Here is a 20194-nt window from a genome sequence, read left to right on the forward strand (position 1 = left end):
ACCCACATAGCCCTGATTAGGTAGGACTGGTCAGGTCAAGCGGGTCCTAAACAAAGAAATGTGTGTTTACTTCAATTTACATATAAGTTGTAAACAGGGTCCTCAGACAGCAGAGGGGGAAGACAGGAGACAAGGCAATCTGCATTTCAGCAAATAGAGGTGAAAAGAAACAGCATGCATTCTCTGTCACCACCAGACACCATGTCACCTTATTTATTGCTTGAATAACTTTAACTAGCTGTTACCCTCAGGAAAATACATTTCAAAGGGTAACAGAACTACAAAAGTGAGGGGCATAAACACGCCAAGTTCTCTCTGTCCCTATCTCTCATCTAAGAGGATAAACTAAACAGTCTTTGGGAGCAGATCCAGACCTGAAATTTGGTCAGCACTGTTGCTGGAAGCCCTGTTGCTGGAAGCATGTGGTAAGAACTTCACCTTGAACCAAATCTAGTTTGTTAAGTTTAGAAAGGTTTTATCTTTATTTCTCTTGTAACCATTCCTGACTCAATGCCTTATACTTAGGGCCCTACCAAATTCACAGTCCATTTTGGTCAATTTCATAGTCATAGGATTTTAAAAATCATAAATTTCATGATTTCATATATTTAAATCTGAAATTTCATGGTGTTGTAACTATAGGGGTCCTGATCCAAAACAGAGTTGTAGGAGGTGGGGGGTTGCCAGGTTATTGAAGGGGAGTCTTGATATTGCCACCCTTACTTCTATGCCTTTGCTGCTGGTGGCGCTGCCTTCAGAGCTGGGCGGTCAGAGAGCGGCAGCTGCTGGCCAGGATCCCAGCTCTGAACACCACTGCCAACAGCAGCACAAAAGTAAGGATGGCATGGTATGATATTGCTACCCTTACTTCTGTGCTGCTGGTGGTGGGGTGCTGCCTTCATAGCTGGGCACCTAGCCAACAGCCACTGCTCTCCAGCCACCTAGCTCTGAGGGCAGTGCAGAGGTAGAGGTGGCAATACCATGACTCCCTTACAATAACCTTGCAACCCCCACAATCCTCTTTTGGGACAGGACCTCCTGTTTGAGGAAACACTGGTTTCCCCTGTGAAATCTGTATAGTATAAGGTAAAAGTATACAAAAGATCAGATTTCACAGGGGAGACCAGATTTCACGATCCGTGACGCGTTTTCACAGCCGTAATTTGGGAGGGCCCTATTTATACTTGAACTCACTTAAAACTCTTTTTATAGTTAAATAAACTTGTTTGTTTTATTCTTTAATTAAAACAAAACCAGTGTTGCCAACTATTTGGGTAACTTCATTTAAGGTAGCAGACTGTTGTATGTTGATCCCCTTAAAGGGGCAATGGATCTAGTATATTTGGACTCCAGGAGAGGGATGGACAGTGCAGAGCACAGGTTTGGGGCAGGGGAGAGAGAATCCAAAACTGGGAGTGTTGGGGTCGTCCTGCAAATAGTAGCCAAGGCTACTGGAAGGCAGAATGCAGCAGTGTTTGCAGACAGGCTGCTGAGGTCAGACTTGCTGGACCAGGGCTATGGCTATACACAGACATTGATGGAGTGACCTGCATGCTGTTTGGCTGTTTGTGGGTGGCACATGTGGGAAATACAGGAGCAAAGCATTGTGAGGCACCCCAAGTTGCAGAGTAAGGGTGACACAACCCCTTACTGGTCTGGATTGCACCCTGGAATGTCATAGATGCATAAACAGGGGAATTTTAAGAAGGAGAAGAGAGGTTATTTTACCTCTATATTTGGCACTGGTGTGACCAGTTCTGGAATATTGTGTTCAGTTCTGGTGCCCACAAATCAGGAAGCATGTTAATAAATTGGAGAGGGTTCAGAGAAGAGCCACAAAAATGATTAAAAGATTAGAAACACACCTTACAATGATAGACTTAAGAGCTCAATCTATTTAGCTTAACAAAGAGAAGGTTAAGGGGTGACTTGATCATAGTTTAAAAGTATCTACACGGGGAACAAATATTTAATAATGGGCTTTTCAATCTAGCAGAGAAAGATATAAGAAGATCCAATGGCTGGAAGTTAAAGCTACACAAATTCAGACTGGAAATAAGGCATAACATTTTAATGGTGAAAGTAATTAACCATTGGAACAATTTACCCAGAATCAGAGCAGATTTCCCCCTCACTGACAATTTTTAAACCAAGATTGGATGTTTTTCTAGAAGATATGCTCTAGGAATTATTTTGGAGAACTTCTACGTCCTGTATTATACAGGAAGTGATCCTAGATGGGTGGTGGGCAACCTGTGGCCCGCGGGCTGCAGGTTGCCCACCACTGTCCTAGATGATCACAGTGGTCCTTTCTGGCCTTGGAATCTACAAATCTAGGTGCACATAATGAAGAGAGGAGGGGACCCCAGTGGTCCTGTACCAATGCAGCCATACTAAAACTGTCTTCACGCTCTTAGTTCCAGGGTGGGTGCTAGGGCTGACTTCAGCATTCAGGGTGCCCGAAGAGGTTTGCACAGAGACTTGCGCAGATTGTGGTCCCACTTGCCATACAGCAGTTTACAAGTGCACAGCTGTGCTGGGGGAAGCACAAACTACACCTTTAACAAACAGCAAGGGTGCTGGGTAAGCATTTCCATTCCCATCATCCATGTTGGCATTATGCCTGTACTTGGCTTATGGCCTTGGCTGCTTCTGAGGTCACCCTCATGGGTTCATCACACCACCAAATTTATTCCTTTCTTCCTTGGCTTTTTCAGCCAAAAGTTGCAGCTTCCTCTTATACCAACTCCCATGGCTGTCAAAGGGAGCTGTACTAGATGTATTCCATTTGTGATGTGTTTGTGGGAAGAGGTGGGGGGTAAACCATGTGTATTATCCACATTGTGATTTTCCCTGTCTTAACTCAGTTAAGCAACTGATTGATGGATGTCACAGAGATGGAAGAACATACCTTCCTTTCTAATATCCCCGAATAGTTCATCTCTCACCTCCCTCCCAGAAAATGAATAATCTTCCAGTTTCCATCTGATTATAGAAAGATCCTCAATGCCGATCCCTCCCACATGCTGACAAGTCTAAGGTGACACATATTCAATTCTTGTTCCCATTTCATCTTTGCCTTACCATTGAAGAGTATTTTCTCAGCTCTTTGTAACTAGATCTTTTCAGATAACACGAGCATCCCATAAGCTGTCAGATGGATACTCAGGATGCCTTCCAAGAAGCCTTGAGAGAAGTGGTGGCTCATTTGAAGTGATTTCGTACATTTGTAGATTTGAAGACTAGTAGGGACCATCATGATCACCTAGTCTGACCTTTTGCATAGGACAGATCAAAGAACCTCATCCAGTAACTTCTGCATCAAGTCCATAACTTTTCTTTGATAGGTTGTCTTTTTAAAAGACCTGCTATCTTGATTTAAAGACTTGCAATGGATGCATTTGGATATGTCTGAGTAGGACAGTTTGTGAGCAGCTAATATAGGTTCACAGTATGAAAAAAGCTGAGAACCCCCTATCCTAGTTCAATTAAAGATTCAGTCATTTATTAAAAATAAATAAGCAAGCTGCTCTAAGCATTACCTTGTTCCTTTTCCATGGCAATTTGAAACACAACATGGCGTACTCATTTTGTGTATTTCTAACCAGTTTTAATATTAAACTTTTAAAATCTACAACGTTTATATAAAATTTAGATGACAGTAAATGCCTTCAAAAGAGCAGTAAATTAGTCATGTGACATAAGTCAAATAGCATTTAAAAGAACTGAAAAATTCATGTTGATTAAAAAGAACACCCCTCAAAAAACCCCAAACCAAGAGTCAAGTTCACTAAATTCTCACTTTATCTGCATCACCTCGATGCAAATGGCATGGCTATTTGCAAATGTGAATAAAATCTGTGGGCAGTCATTTTTGCTGCAATGCCCTGATTTGCTCAGTGAGCAGTCATATTGATTTGAATTCTCTGATTTGAATGGATTACATTAGTAGCATCATGATGGGGGGAAGAGGGAAGAAACACAATCACTAGGAGATTCAGAGATAATCTATCTGACATTACTAGTGGAGCTTGTTCAACAGAAACCTGCCTAAGGATCAACTAACAAAATTGTGAATGTCTGTCAAGTTTAAATGTAGTTTCCTCCTGCGTCTGGCAGAAGAGAAAATGGATAGGTGCTCACTGCAGCATCACTTAGAGAGCATGCATGCTCTCTTGTACAGTAACTCTGCTCAAAAATTATCATCAAAATGATTATGTAAGACAGAACACTTACTGTTCCATTGTCAGACAGTGGAAACCTCACACCTACAATGAGTAAGTGGATCCTAACTGCCATTTTATGAGTTAGTTCTGCATCGGCAAAGGTGGTGGTAATAAGAACTTGTTTTCTATTTTTTTAAAAATAGTTGTGAACATTGAGATTACTGAACTGTGCATTGATTGAAGCTGTTAGCTTCTCTTGTTGCTGAAGCTGTACAGACCACAAAACTTTCAAGAATAGACCTGGATTCAGTCTGTTTAAAGCTGACTGTGTGAGAAATTCCATACCATCTTTGTATGTTGTTATCTTTAGCCTCAAAGTGATGAGAGTCTATAAGAAAGGTCCATACAATTTTTAGAACTAATAAAAGTTCATAGTTTAATTAGAGTAAAAAACATGTGCTTTAGGATCGGAAATTAATACCATCCTTAATAGTATTTTTCAGAGTTGTTTTAATGACCATTGTGTAACTATGCATGTGGTTTTCTAATATAAATAATGAAGCCATTTTATTTTAATTTTTTAAAATATCACAAAGCCAGGTTCACCTGCTGAACTAATGACGTGAGAAATTTCAGGTTTACTGAGATTTGGAAACGCTAGAAGACCTATGCTATAGCTCAGTGGTGTAACTAGGGATTTTAGCGCTCAGGGCGAGCAAGCATATTTGCGCCCCCTACCATTTTAAAACATTTTTACACCCCCCTCATCTTTGCGCCCTGGGCGGCTGCTCTGCTTGCCCCTCCCTGGTTATGACCCTGCTTAGCTAGACTCCTAATCATGTCTATAATACATAACTTTAGCCCAGTACTGTAGACTTTACCATAAAAACACACAGTGTGATAGGCTACATTTAATTTACCGTAACACCTTTGATTATCTCACTCTTACTCTGCTCACTAATCCATCTCCTCTAGGGCTAACACTCCAAATATCACAACAGCTTCAAATAGCCAACATTTAAAAACAAACAGCAAAAAACCTCCACATCACCCACAGCCACAAATATGCAGCTTTCAACAAAAAATTGTGACATGGCGATTTTCAAAAGTAACTACTGATTGTGAGTGCCCAATCTGAGATATCCTAAAGGGGCCTGCTTTTCAGCGGGCAGCACTTACTGCAGCTTCCAAGCATCTGCAACTCTGGATCCGCCTTGCTCTTTTTAGCTAGTGAAAAAGTTGAGAGCACTTAAGGTTTCTATTACCAAGATCAACAACAATCTCCTTGTAGAAGAGAAACCTACCACCTCCCCTAGAGCACACCATAATCCAGCTAGTACTTAAAAATGTCACTCAACACAACCAACCTCTTTGGGAGGATTTAGGGCTCCCCAGAGCCTCTAGCACCAAACAAGGGTAAACCAATTACCACCCAGAAACCCAGCTCTCACTTCTGAGTATGCTAATTGAGAAGCTTAACAAAGGCCCTCCAACTCCATCTAGGTAGTGTCAATAACCTAGACCTTTCCCAGTAAGGCTTCAGGGGAGGACATGGAATAGAGACAGCACTGGCGGCAGCGATGGCTGGCATCCAAACTTATATTGTTGGATCTCTGTGCCACATTTGTTAAAGTTAACCATGGAATCATGCCTTTCCCCTCTCAGACACGTGGCAGAGTTTAGCTGGATCACACTGAGGATATGTCTACACTAGGGAAAAACAAAAAATATTCTCACCAGCGCTACTACTAGGCCCAGTTGTAAGAGGACTCTTATACCAGGGTGATAGGTGACTGCATTAAAAACAAAATAAAACAAAGTAGATAATCAGTATTAGCACTGCTGGGAGCCCTAGTGTAGACAAAATTCAAGCAATTTCTGGTATTTTTAGCACCATGTCAATTTAACCTGCTTTTGATTTGAGAGGAGCTGCACAGGTCATGAATTTGGGTACAATCTGGAATTATGAAAAGAGTTTTAAGACTGTATGTATAACTCAGAGAAAAAAAGAGAGCGGACTATGATAAGAGGCCATGACACTTCAGAGTTAATATTGTAAAAGTAAAGACGACGCTTGAGTTTAAGGTTAAGCACAAGGATAATGGCCTGAAACTAAGGTAGGAAAAATTTAAGTCAGATATTAGGAAAACATTTCTTATCATAAGGATGATTAGATATTGGACTAATTTCCCAAAGGAAATTGTTGAGTCAAACACCAGAGGCTTTCAAAGGAAGACTAGATAAAAACACTCATGCAATTAATACAAAGGGCAACCCTGCACGAATGGCCCAAAAGGCCTCTTTCAAGTCATTTATGACTCTATTCTTAAAAAATCTGAATTGTGAACTTTTGTAGCATCATGTGAACAAAGAAGTAAATATGAAGTTTCCTACAGAAACAGAAAATACATTTAACTTTAAAACTATTGGTTTTATCCTCCACTGAGATTTTTTTCTGTGATACCAATGGCCTGCTTCTGTTAAAATGTATTATAACAATTATGTTTAAAAAGATATTTCAGCCATTTATCAATACAGTGACATTGGAAAGATAATTCAAACTACAAAAACATTTTATATCAAGAAAATAATGGTGTTTGTAAACTTGCCTTGTGAAACACAATGGACATCATGAAAAAATCCAGCAAGAAATTCTCTGAGATATCTCTGTAGTCAAACTGGAAGAAGATTACAGTAAAGCTCAAAGTAACAAATTGATGAACAGGATTACAGAATGAGGATCGGAGCAGCTTCATCCCAGCAATTGTTATCAGGAAAATATCACAGCTGTGGGAGTGAGGGAAAAGAAAACCTAATCAAGTTAACATAACAAAAACAATTAGACTATAACTAATGAACATGAATAACCATATCAGACCTACTCTTGATTGGTATGTCTATCTACACACATACCGTTAATTTATTTTTATATTAATACTAGTTTTTGTTTTAATAATCGTGTTTATTTAATCCATCTGCAACAGCACAGTTTTATATTGCCAGCATTACATATCTCTGGAGTACTTACAGAGCTGTAACACGGGAACAATTCTGTATTATAAGAGTAGCATCCATTATTGTAGTAAGTACCTTATAACGTAATAAAGATATAATTAAATAAACTCCCTAAAATAAATTTTCAACTTGTGACTTAAGTCTGGCACCATTAATTTATAGCACTACAATTTATACAGCTTTATATTAGAAAGCAGCCTGTTGCCAACTACAGGCAATAAGCCTGAGTCACCATGTTATCAAACTTTAGGCTGGTGCAGTGATGAATCAAACCCAGTATTTGTAAAATGCTGAAAATAATCCTCCATGCCAATTACAAAACAACAGAATACTTGCGAAAGCATGCGGCAATTGACAGCTCAGAAAATTCTAAATGGAGTGGTGCATTTTTGTCATTTTAAGGCTCACAGTTTGTGCAATTCCAATTTTATTTTATTTTTTTGTGGCATTCATTCACTGCATTTTTAATGCAGATCCAACTTTTTTTGAGTTCAGGCCTAGTCATCACTGTCTGAATGAAATGCCAAAAGACCTAATTTCTTACCTTGTCAGAGATTCTTTGAATTTTATTTGGATTTCTGAGTGCAAAACTAGGGACTACAATAAAGTATTTGTGACCGTTTTAGAACACCCCCTCAGTGAGATGAGAACATTTGTTGGATTTGATGTTCATCAAGAAGAACAAAATTCTTGGGGCAGTGAGGAAGATTTTAATGGAGAGAGGCATAAAATCACAGAGTAACAACAGCAACTGAAACACCCTTTTCCTGATCAGGTCGATATTTATGCTCGCCTAATATTCACAAAATTTCAGGCAGAAAGGAGTTTTTTGAGCATATAATTTCTTGCTAGAGGATAAGGGAGCATTGCTTTCTGGTAATTCTCTCTCTTTAAAGATATTGCCATACAGGATTCTTTTTTTTGGGGGGGGGGGGGTGAAGGGGGTTGTCTTAACCTCCCAGTGGAAACATGGTACAACTGCCCTAGCTCAGAGTGATCTCTTTTTGTTGTTTAACCTCTTGAGGCAATGGCAGTAGCAGGCAACATGGTAAGCTGCCCCAGACTGTCCAATATGCACCACCAACCACCACTCCCTTTGGTTCTGGAATATTCCAGTCAGTTTCTGACAGTGCCGGAAGCAAGGGCTCAAACCCCTGCTCATCATCCCTCCCGCCCCCCCGACCCCCACACACACTCCCAAAACACACACAGAGCAATGCCATTTTTTAAATCACAAAAACAGATGCAATTAGAAAAGTCAAATACATCCAGCCAGATAAGAACAACAAGATGAAATTGCAAAAACACATTGCCTCAAAAAACATCCCTGCAAATTCTGAGGGGAGGTGGACAAGTGAATGAGAATCTTGCAAGATGATATCTTAAAAGTAGAATTACAGGCATGGAAAGTAACTTCCCCTTCTTTAAGCTACTGTATACATGACATTCTTCTTCCTGGAGAGTATGTAGCTAAGAATGGAGAGATAATACAGCCCTCTGTAATAAGAGGACTAAAGAAACAAAGAATCCAGGGCTGCCCTGCCTTAGCAGGAGATGATAGCCCTGCTGGCTGCTTTGCTGAGACTCTTTCAAGCCCTTCTGCCCTAGCAACCAGGTTTTGGTGCAGTTAAGCAGGTGTTGTTAACACCTAGCACGTCCAAACCCAGACAGAGATATTTGGTGCTGGGGTTGGCTCCTGCCCCCCTTCAACTAATTATCTCTGGAGGAAACGTGTTGGGAGTTGATTGGTGCCTGTCCCACTCCGCTCAGATAATACAAGATTTTGGGACTGCTCTTCACTCGCCCTACTGCCTCCACCCTGATTCTTCCACACAGTTGCCCCGGGGGCTTCATTTCAGATGTCACAACGAGGAAGAATACTTTACCCTTGTTTGGTGCTAGAGGCTCTGGGGAGCCCTAAATCCTCCCAAAGAAACTTCTTAAAAAATAATTATTTAAAAATATATATGTGGTACCCACATTTGGCAGTTTCTGCACTTCATCCTCACATATGTTTTGCAAAAGTCAGATAAAAACTGAAGGTAGGTAATTTTTCATCTCAATTTCTTGAGTCATACAAGCTGATTTCAATGTTCAGATTACAAGGTCCAACTATCTTAACAACTTATGATTTTATTGCAAGTCGTGCAATGTTTGGAATTTTTTTTCTTGTTCTTATGATGCAATTTCTGTATTCAGTATGCAATTTGTGTGTGCAGTTTTGTCATTATCCCTCAACACTGAAGATACTTAGCCACTGGAACAACTAACCTAGTGATGTAGTGGATTCCCCATCACTTGAAGGTAAAACTGGATGTCCTTCTGAAAGATGCTGTAGCTCAAACAAAAGTTATGGGTTTGGTGCAGGAATTACTGGACATGATTCTATGTAGTATTTTATGCAGGAGGTCAGACTAGATGATTATAACAGTCCCTTCTGGCCTTAAAATCCACAAAATGTAAATGGTCATCATCTCCCACTGCTTTCAATGGGGGCTGAGCCAGGTTGCCTTGAGGGACTAAGGGAGACCCCTTAGTCATTAGGTGAGGGCAAGCAAGGATATAAGAGAATGGGGAGGCGCAAGGAATGAGAGTGTAGAGCAGCAGGGCAGGAAACTGTGGTAGGATCATGAGGAGTCAGAGGAGCATGGAGAAAATTAGGTAGACTGAGAGAGTTGCAGGGGATTATGAAATGCAAGAGGCTGACTGAAAAGGAGTGCAGAGAAATAAGCCAGGCTGAGGGGGTGCCTGGGAACATGGAGTGCAGAAGGAAAATGGGGTACCAGGGAATGTGAAGGGTGGAAAACAGTGAGGGGAAAGGGAAGAAATACAGGGAGGCAAGCGAACATAGGGGCCATATGGGCAAGTGTGGAAGGAGAACATGTGTGGGGTAGCTGCCATTCTATCCCCCACTATCCTCCTCTCTAAGTATTCTATCAAGTTAGGGAAGAGGCTAGGGAGGAATAGTGTGGCAGCTCTCCACACCAAATGGGATAAGAAAAAATGAGTCCTCTCTGAGCAACAGTCAGGACCTGCATTTTTAAGTGTGTCTTCAAAGGGTGAATTTAAAATCTGAGATGATCACGCCTACATTGGGGACTGGTGGCATTCCCCTAAAGGTTTAACTATCAGAAGGCAGACCCAAATATGATTACCATTTAAAATCTCATGAATTGGGGAGGGGGTCTGACTCATGATTTTTGAACAGTTGGGATTGCAATTCTACTCTGAAAAGTTACTATGTAAAATAATATCTTCTTAGTCAACACATCTGATCCTCCAGTGGATTCAGAGATATATCTGCTGACAAGTGTCAAACTAACATTTGGCTACTTTTTAGTTCTGCTAGACCTACAGAACCACCACATCTAGGAGGGTGAGCTGTATTACATTCCAGGTAAAATTTTCAAAACATACCTAAGAAACTTAGAAGCTTAAATCCCATTGACATTCAATGAGACTTAGCTTCTTAAGTGCCTATGTCACTTCTGAAAATAGGTATTTTTGAAAATGTTGCTGTATGCTCCTGTACAAAAGTTGATATAGTTTGTTTAGAATATAAGCTCTAATTTAGAATGCAAGCTCTTCAGGACCAGAACCCTCTTTTCGTATATGTCTGTACAGTCCGTAGAATCATGGGTCTGAGCCTCTATATGCTACTGTCAGAGACATTATTATTAATAATAATAATTAATAACAAATAGTTTTTCACTACATCCAAGTTAAAAATAATCTGATTTTAAAAACTAACATCCAGACAATCTAGATACAGGAAAAATAACGCTCCATTTGCAATGGATCTTTGTTCCTGAACACAGGCCAGTTTTTTAACAAATTTAAATCACTATAGTACACAGCCTTTTTCAGTACTAATTCTGCTCAGAGAGGGCATTGCAATCACTACAATACCACTGAATCTCACAGCAGTTTGTAGGTCATCAAGCAAAAATTGCCACCACAAAAGGCTCTCTTCGAAGAACGTATTATAATACTGTGGATCAGCAACATTTAGTTCTAATTACAGTCACAGAGGTTAGACATGGAAAAACCTTATATTGTTTTCCTGATCATATCCCTGCTAATTCAGGACAGTTCTGCACTCTACATTCTTGAAGGCTTTGTCCAACCTAGCCTTCAATGACTCTAGTAATGAGGCCTGTGACACCTCCTCTGAGAGACTTTTTCCACAGTCTAATAAACTTTACAGTTCCCTGATATCCAACCTAGATTTCTCATTTCATCTCATTAATCCTGGTTACTCCCAAGGTGTTTACACCCTTTCAACACCTGCAGACTGGTATAATATCTCCTGGTTTTAGCTGTCATTTGGGCATGCTATACATATTTAGTTTTTTAATCTCTCTATATAAATTTAAATCTTTCTAGCCTCAATCATGTTTGCTGCAGCACCAACAGCATCTCCTTTATCATATTTGAAGACAGTTTGAATTGTCCTTTAACAGAGCCAATAATGATAGCATTTTGTATTTATTGTTATTCATTAATAGCACAAAACCAAATTGTGACAAATAACCAGACTCATTTACGCAACATTAAACTTCATAAAAACATAAGAATGGCCATACTGGGTCAGACCAGCGGCCCATGTAGCCCAATATCCTGTCTTCCGACAGTGGCCAGTGCCAGACGTTTCAGAGGGAATAAACAGAAAAGAGCAATTATCAAATGATTCAGGCCCTTCTCATTCAGTCCCCAGCTTCTGGCAGTCAGAGGTTTAGGGACACACAGACCATGGGGTTGTGTCCCTGACCATCTTGGCTAATAGCCATTGATGGACCTATACGCCATGAGCTTCATCTTTTGAACATTCGTCGGAATGTGAGCAGTCTTAAATCTATGAATCACATACTATGAACTATAATCAACTTACTGTGTACCAAGTCTCTTGTATTTACTAATTGAAAAAGCATCAATGGTGAGGGCATTCAATATTATTGCTGGATACAAGATGTATTTCTCAAAACACTGAAGCCACACATAGAGTCTTTCAAACCACATTAAATGAGCAGCATCTGTAATAAAAACCCAGATAACAGACCATTTTGTCAGTCAAATTATTATTTTTTTCAGCATATAAATACTGTGTAGACAATAAATGCATTAAAGTCAAAAGGACAAATCATAAGTTTGTATATCATACTAGTTAATATACCACTAATTTATGACACTTCATGTAATTCTTAATTCTTTTGCCATATAGCAATCATGTTGTTCTCTGGGTCGGGCCAATATTTATACATTACATACTTTGCTTCTTTTTGCTGCACATATAGATAGGCACATATAGTAGCTGAAATTGTACATACTAAAGGATAGATCCTCCTAAGTTTTTAGAAGTAAAACATGACATGATATTAATAAACATATTTGTTGTTCATCACTTTAATTACTTTTCTTACTTACAATATTTTATTTATTAAAGAATATTTATAATTAACTAACACCTTTCATGTGACCTAGTGGGGAAGCTGTGTGACCAAACAGAGATAGCACTAAATGAAAACACCAGAACCCTGGATTTCTATTCCCAGCTCTGTCACTGGCCTGCTCGATGACCTTGGCTAAGTCATGTCCCCGCTCTGTGCCTCAGTTTCCCCATCTGTAAAATGGGGATAATGATTTGTCAAACTTTGTAAAGTGTTTTGAGATCTAAGGATAAAAAGCACTATAAAAGAGCTAGGGATTATTATTATTATTATCTCAAAAGACCCAAAAATACTTTACAAAGAAGCTATTATATACGTAAATACAGTCTTTTAACAGTACACAACAATATTATTCAGCAATCAGACAGGACATGACCACTGTATCCAGTTGAAATTGCAGGGAGAAATTAGGCAGGCAGAGAGAAGTTTCCTGAGTAACACCTGTATTCTTGCAAAAGTGACAGGAATTCTTTAATGAGCACAAATAATTCAGGTCATCTGAAAAACAGTATTTGCAACAGCAGAGTGCACCATACTGGAGTATTGGTTCAGTACTGACTCAAAGGTAAGAACCACCTGCTGAACTACCAACACCCCTTCCTACAGCAAGAAGAATAAAATAAGCTATTTCAGCAATATGAGGGTGAGAAACAAGAGGACACAATGAATCAAGATTCCGTTGTACCATATGTTCAATAGATACAAGTAGAAAAGTCAGGAACCAATTATTCCAAATTACCTTAATTCATGGACCTATGATATCTTTAGTTGAGGTAACAGGCTTTCAAAAAGCTGTACATGCATTTCTGAGACTCAATATCCTTCACTCTTTATAGCTTAAAGTATTTCCTCTTATTACTGCCTATGGCTCTGATGCCAGGCTTTAATTAAAAATATGATACACATTTCAAAATCAAGCTTTTTTGCCTCCGAAGTAGCAGGTAGAAATGACCATGGCAATGCTGTGAGAGACCTGTTTTCACAACCATTTTTCATACATTCTAAATTCAGTACATTCTAACAGATATTTCTGGGTACACTTCTGCAATAATTAAAGCAATACAGACTAGATGAACACCATAGGAAATAGAGAATATAGAAGAATCTGAAAATGCCTTGACTCCTGATTGTACCAGGGAGCTGTTCACCTGAGTGATACAAGTGATCCCAAAGTATGAGCTGAACCATCAATGCAGATCAGTCAAAGCGTGAAGTGGATTTGCCTGGTATATCTCTACTCTCAACCTTTTTAAAAGCTGAGCCATTACCTTTATGAAAATTATGTTTTTCCAATGAATGAAGACAGACCTAATGGGGATAAGGGAAGAAATCCTATAATGGTCTTCTATGATTAAACTCATGCAAAAGACAACAAAGCCAGGATATTCACAAGAGTTGCTCATTATCAAGCAAAGGAAGCCTTTTAAAAAGAACGGTTACTTACCTTCTGTAACTGTTGTTCTTCGAGATGTGTTGTTCACGTCCATTACACATTAGGTGTACGCGCGCCGCGTGCACGGACGTCGGAAACTTTTTCCCTTAGCGGCTCCCGTCGGGCCGGCAGGGCCCCCTCCTTCCCGCCAGAGCGGCGCCCCGCTCCAGGGTATATATATCCCTGCCGACCCGACCCCTCCAGTTCCTTCTTGCCGGAGACTCCGACAGAGGGGAAGGAGGGTGGGAAGTGTAATGGACGTGAACAACACATCTCGAAGAACAACAGTTACAGAAGGTAAGTAACCGTTCTTTCTTCTTCGAGTGATTGTTCACGTCCATTACACATTAGGTGATTCCCAAGCTTACCCTTGGAGGTGGGTAGGAGTCAAGGTACAACTGACTGTAGCACAGCCCGCCCGACCATTGCGTCCTCTCTGGCCTGATGATGGATCGCGTAGTGGGCTGTGAACGTATGTACGGACGACCAGGTGGCCGCCTTACAGATCTCCTGGATAGGGACCTGCGCCAAGAAGGCCGTTGAGGATGCTTGGGCCCTAGTCGAGTGGGCCCGGATCTCCGGGGCCGGAACATTGGCGAGCTCATAACAAGTGCGTATACAATGCACAATCCATGCCGACAAGCGCTGTGTCGAGATAGGCAAGCCTTTCATACGTTCCGCAATAGCAATGAACAGCTGAGGTGTTCTGCGGAACGACCTGGTCCGCTCCAGGTAGAATGCCAACGCCCTTCGAACATCCAGGGTATGTAGGCTGCGGTGGTGAGGGTCCATATGGGGTTTAGGAAAGAATATCCTGCCCCATGTGAAACTGCGATACCACTTTTGGAAGGAATTTGGGGTGCGGCCTCAGTTGCACCTTATCCGTATGGAACACTGTATAGGGTGGTTCCGAAGTGAGGGCCCTCAATTCCGATACCCTTCTGGCCGACGTGATGGCCACGAGAAACGCCACCTTCCACGAGAGGTGCGTGAGGGAGCAAGAGGCTAGGGGCTCAAAGGGGGGACCCATGAGTCTTGTTAGGACCAGGTTCAGATTCCACGCCGGGACAGGCGGGCGCGAGTAGGGAAACACCCTGTCCAGCCCCTTGAGGAATCGGGCCACTGTGGGGTTGGAGAACACTGACACTCCCAACTCTCCTGGATGGAAAGCCGAAATAGCGGCTAAATGCACTCTAATCGAGGCGGGCACAAGGCCTTGATTCTTGAGGTGCAGTAGGTAGTCCAAGATTAAGGGAACTGAGGCTTGTAAAGGCCGTATGCGTAGAGGCTCGCACCAGTGGGAGAACCTTTTCCATTTTGCCAGGTAGGTCGCTCTTGTAGAGGGCTTTCTACTATTAAGGAGGATTTGTTGAACCCGGTGAGAGCACCTGTGTTCTGCATCGTTCAGCCAGAGAGATACCATGCCATGAGATGTAGCGAAGACAGGTTCGGGTGGAGTAGGCGACCTTTGTCTTGTGTGACTAGGTCGCGATGGAGGGGGAGGGTGATTGGATCGACTATGGACAGTTCCAGCAGGGACGTGAACCAATGCTGGTGTGGCCAGGCCGGGGCGATAAGTATGATCGTCGCCCTGTCCCTGCGGGTCTTGAGGAGAACCTTGTGTATGAGTGGGAACGGAGGGAAGGCATATCTCAGGCTCCCTCCCCATGGGATCATGAAGGCATCTGCTAATGATCCCCGGCTGAGGTTCTGGAATGAGCAGAACTGAGGGCATTGGCTGTTGTCCCTGGTGGCGAATAGATCCACCCGGGGAAAGCCCCACCTCCGGAAGATCGAATGCAGGACGTCTCGCCTCAACGTCCATTCGTGCATTCGGTAGGATCGGCTGAGGCGGTCCGCTAAGCCGTTTTGAATCCCCGGAAGACACGTCGTGATGAGGTGTATCGCATGGGCTATACAGAAGTCCCATAATTGGAGTGCCTCGCGACAGAGGGGAGAAGACCGGGACCTGCCCTGCTTGTTTATATAGAACATGGCGGTAGTGTTGTCCGTCAGGACTGCCACGCTGTGACCTTTTATGGTGGCGCGGAAGGTCTGACAGGCGAGGCGAACCGCTCTTAGCTCCTTCAGATTGATGTGAAGCAGCTTGTCTTCTCTGGACCACAGCCCTTGGGTCCGCAGTTCCCCCAGGTGCGCTCCCCAACCCAGGTCCGATGCATCTGTTACCAACGTCAGAGTGGGCTGTGGGGCAGCGAAGGGGATCCCTTCGCATACCTGTTGGTGATCGAGCCACCAGCGGAGCGAGCTCAGCACCTGGTTTGGGATCGTGACTACTTGATCCAATGGGTCTCTGTTGGGGCGATGCGTGCGGGCGCACCACAACTGTAAAGGCCGGAGCCTTAGGCGAGCATGTCTGACCACATGTGTGCAAGCTGCCATATGCCCCAGGAGCTGCATGCAACACCTTGCCGTTGTCGTGGGGAATTTTTGGACTGAGATTACGGCCCTCTGAATTGTCAGGAACCGTGCCTCTGGGAGGCTTGCCCGCGCGGTCACCGAGTCCAGGGTCGCACCTATGAAGTCCAGTCTCTGTGTGGGGACTAACGTGGACTTGGGCACACTGACCCGGAGGCCGAGTCTGTTGAACGTCTGCAAGGCCAGCGTCACGTGAGATCGGACCTTGGCCTCCGACCTGCCCGCGAGAAGCCAATCGTCCAAGTACGGGAACACACGCATCCTTCTCTTTTCAAGGAAGGCTGCTACCACGGACATGCATTTCGTGAATACTCGTGGTGCCGATGCCAGGCCGAAAGGCAGGACCGTAAATTGGAAATGGCGCTGGTTGATAACGAAGCGCAGGAACCGCCTGTGGGCCGGATTGATTGCAATGTGAAAATAGGCATCTTTCATATCGAGGGCAGCGTACCAATCCCCCGGATCCAGGGATGGGATAATAGTTCCAAGGGAGACCATACGGAAGCGCGCTTTGATCAGAAACTTGTTTAGGTCGCGCAGGTCCAAAATAGGACGGAGGCCCCCTTTCGCCTTGGGGATCAGGAAGTATCTGGAATAGAATCCTTTTCCCCTTAGGTCTGGTGGGACCTCTTCTACTGCTCCTGCAGCGAGAAGGGTCTGTACCTCCTGTATGAGGAGTTGCTCGTGAGAAGGGTCCCTGAAGAGGGACGGGGAAGGGGGATGGCAGGGAGGGGGCGAGGAAAACTGGAGGGTATAGCCCGCCTTCACTGTGCGCAGGACCCAGCGGTCCGATGTTATGCGCAACCAGGCCCGGTAGAAATGGGACAGGCGGTCCTTGAAACCCAGAGGAGGATCCGGTATAGAAAGTGGTACGCTGTCCTCGGGCGTAGCTTCAAAAGCCTGGTTTATTCCCTGGCTGCGGCTTGCCCTGGCCGTGACTCTGGCCTTGGTTAGGCGTATTGTTACGTCTCCGCCTATTATCCCTGCCTCGACGGCGGTAAGGCTCGTGCCGGGGACGAGGGTGGTATTGCCTCTGCGGTGGCTGGGGTTTAAAGGGCTTACGCTGCGTTACCGGGGTGTGCATACCCAACGACTTAAGGGTCGCACGCGAGTCCTTAAGGCTATGTAGCCTGGCGTCCGTTTGGTCGGAGAACAAGCCCGAACCTTCAAACGGGAGGTCCTGCAGTGTGGTTTGCACCTCTGGTGGAAGACCTGAAGCCTGTAACCACGCCGAACGCCTCATCACGACTCCTGACACGATTGTTCTAGCCGCAGCATCGGCTGAGTCGAGGGAGGCCTGCAATGAGGTCTTGGCCACCGCCATCCCCTCGTCCACCAGGGCCGTGAACTCCTGATGCACGTCAGGTGGGAGGGAGTCCTTAAACTTGGCGACTGATGCCCAAGAGTTAAAATTGTGCCTGTTCAGAATCGCCTGCTGATTGGCGATCCTCAGTTGAAGGCCCCCAGAGGAATAGACTTTCCTCCCGAACAAGTCCAGTCGCTTAGCTTCCTTGCCCTTGGGGGCCGGAGCTTGCTGGCCATGACGCTCTCTCTCGTTGACCGCCGAGACCACCAGCGAACAAGGGGACGGGTGTAAAAAGAGGAAGTCGAACCCTCTAGATGGGGCAAAGTATTTCCTCTCCACGCCTCTTGCAGTCGGTGCACTGGAGGCCGGCGTTTGCCACACCGTCTTATAGTTGGACTGTACTATCCGTATGATCGGGAGAGCGACTCTGGAGGGGCCCTCTGGGCTCAGGATATCGACCATGGGGTCTTCCTGTTCTACGGTCTCCTCCGCTTGCAAGCCCAGATTGAGGGCTACCCTGTGAAGCAGGTCTTGGTATGCCCGATGGTCAATCGGGGGAGGGCCGGACACCATGGTGCCCGCTACTGCCTCATCTGGCGAGGAGGAAGATGTCGGAGCCTTCTGCCCCTCCTCAGTGTCCTGCAACCCGGCATCGACCAGTTGCTCCTCTGGGGCCTGACCCGCAGTGTGGGACTGGGACAGTACCGTACTCGGTGCCGAGTCCACTCCTTCCCGTTCCGGTGGTCTAGAGACCGTTGCCTCCTTATGTGATGGCGGACGGTGCCGCGGGGAGCGGGATCGGTACCCCGGTGGCCCGGATCTTGAGGCCCTCGATGGGGGCCCTTGCTGGTGGTAGGCCCAGGGTGTCCAGAATGGCCATTGGCTCGGCTGGCCCCATTGAGAATGGCCATAGTCCCTGCTGGCTTGCGACCTATGGCCATATCCGCCGTACCGGTCCGAGTCAGTCCCCGGGACTACGGACGGTGACCTGGAAGGCCACGGCGGAGCCGTAGGATGGTGCCGGTCCGGGTTTGGGGAGTAGCGCCTCCGCGACCAGGATCTGGAATAGCGTCTCGCCGACCTGGACCTGGAACGGTACCGGCGGTCGCGGGACCGGGAACGGCTACGGCTGGTCGGCCTCGGGTAACGTACCGCCGACACTTCGCGGTGCCGACTCGTGCTGGGTTGCTGAGTCGGTGCCGACCGCTTGTTGAAGCCCGACTGCTGCGGTGCTTCCTGCGCTGAGGGTAACCGGGAGTCCGCCGAGGCGGAGCTCGACCGGGACCGGTTCCCGAAACGGTGCCGAGACGGCGACCGTGATGGGCGCACCATCGCCGGCTTGCCTCTGTGTGGCAGCTTTGGCGGAGCGTCCTCAGCGCGTGTAGGGGCCTCGACGGACAATGCAATGAGGTCCTTAGCTGCCTCAAACGTGTCCGGAGTGGAGGGCTGTTCCAAGAGCTCCTCCAGCCCTTCATCCTCACTCGACGCGCCCATCCCGGGGCTCGACGGCCCTTTCGGCGCTGGAGCCACTACCGGGGTCTGTGCTGGGGCCGTACAGGCCTTAGGGGCACTCGAGGTTTTCGCCGGTGCCGCCCTTTTGTGCGGGGAGCGTCCTCGGGCCTTAGGTTGGCCCTTCACTTTTGCCGGCGAAGACGACCGGCGCCGTACATGTCCCCGCTGGGTCGGTGCCGTGGGCTTCGGTTGACCCACCGGCGCCGGTTCCCGCACCGATGCCGGCGCGCTTCGCACGGAGGCAGACTGTGCCGTCGAAGTGGAGGGCTGCAATGCCATCTCCATGAGCAGCTGCTTAAGGCAAAAGTCTCTTTCTTTCTTAGTCCTAGGCTTGAAGGCCTTGCAGATCTTGCAGCGCTCTTTTTGGTGAGCCTCCCCCAGGCAGCGGAGACACGAGGCGTGGGGGTCGCTCAACGGCATAGGCTTGCGGCACGTGGCACAAGCCTTAAAGCCTTGGGCGTGCGGCATGCCCCGCCACCCAGGGCCGGTGCCGGGGTTGAACAAACAACCACGGCAGGAACTTTAAGTACCCTAATGAGCTGTTAACTACTGGCTCAACACTACTACAAACTAACTGATAACTGCTAATAACACTAATGACTATTGCTAAGGAATACTCTCAGACGAGAGACAGAGTTGTTCCAACGCCGCCACGGACGGTAAGAAGGAACTGGAGGGGTCGGGTCGGCAGGGATATATATACCCTGGAGCGGGGCGCCGCTCTGGCGGGAAGGAGGGGGCCCTGCCGGCCCGACGGGAGCCGCTAAGGGAAAAAGTTTCCGACGTCCGTGCACGCGGCGCGCGTACACCTAATGTGTAATGGACGTGAACAATCACTCGAAGAAGAACAATGACTTTCAGCTGGAATACAAATCATTAA

General features: G+C 45.3%; 1 protein-coding gene across 4 annotated transcripts in view; it reads right to left on the reverse strand.

Moving 5' to 3' along the window:
* Positions 1-20194, reverse strand: part of PCNX2 (pecanex 2) — a 247386-nt gene that overhangs the window by 103643 nt on the left and 123549 nt on the right. For all 4 annotated transcript variants that reach the window (XM_065589023.1, XM_065589022.1, XM_065589025.1 and 1 more), the window contains 2 exons: positions 12073-12214; positions 6776-6953 (listed from right to left, as the gene is read on the reverse strand). In XM_065589023.1, coding sequence (XP_065445095.1) covers positions 6776-6953; positions 12073-12214 — 320 coding nt within the window. The remainder of the gene's footprint in view (positions 1-6775; positions 6954-12072; positions 12215-20194) is intronic.

Source organism: Chrysemys picta, chromosome 3 (assembly GCF_011386835.1).
Source record: "Chrysemys picta bellii isolate R12L10 chromosome 3, ASM1138683v2, whole genome shotgun sequence".
In the NCBI taxonomy this organism is placed as follows: Eukaryota; Metazoa; Chordata; order Testudines; family Emydidae; genus Chrysemys; species Chrysemys picta.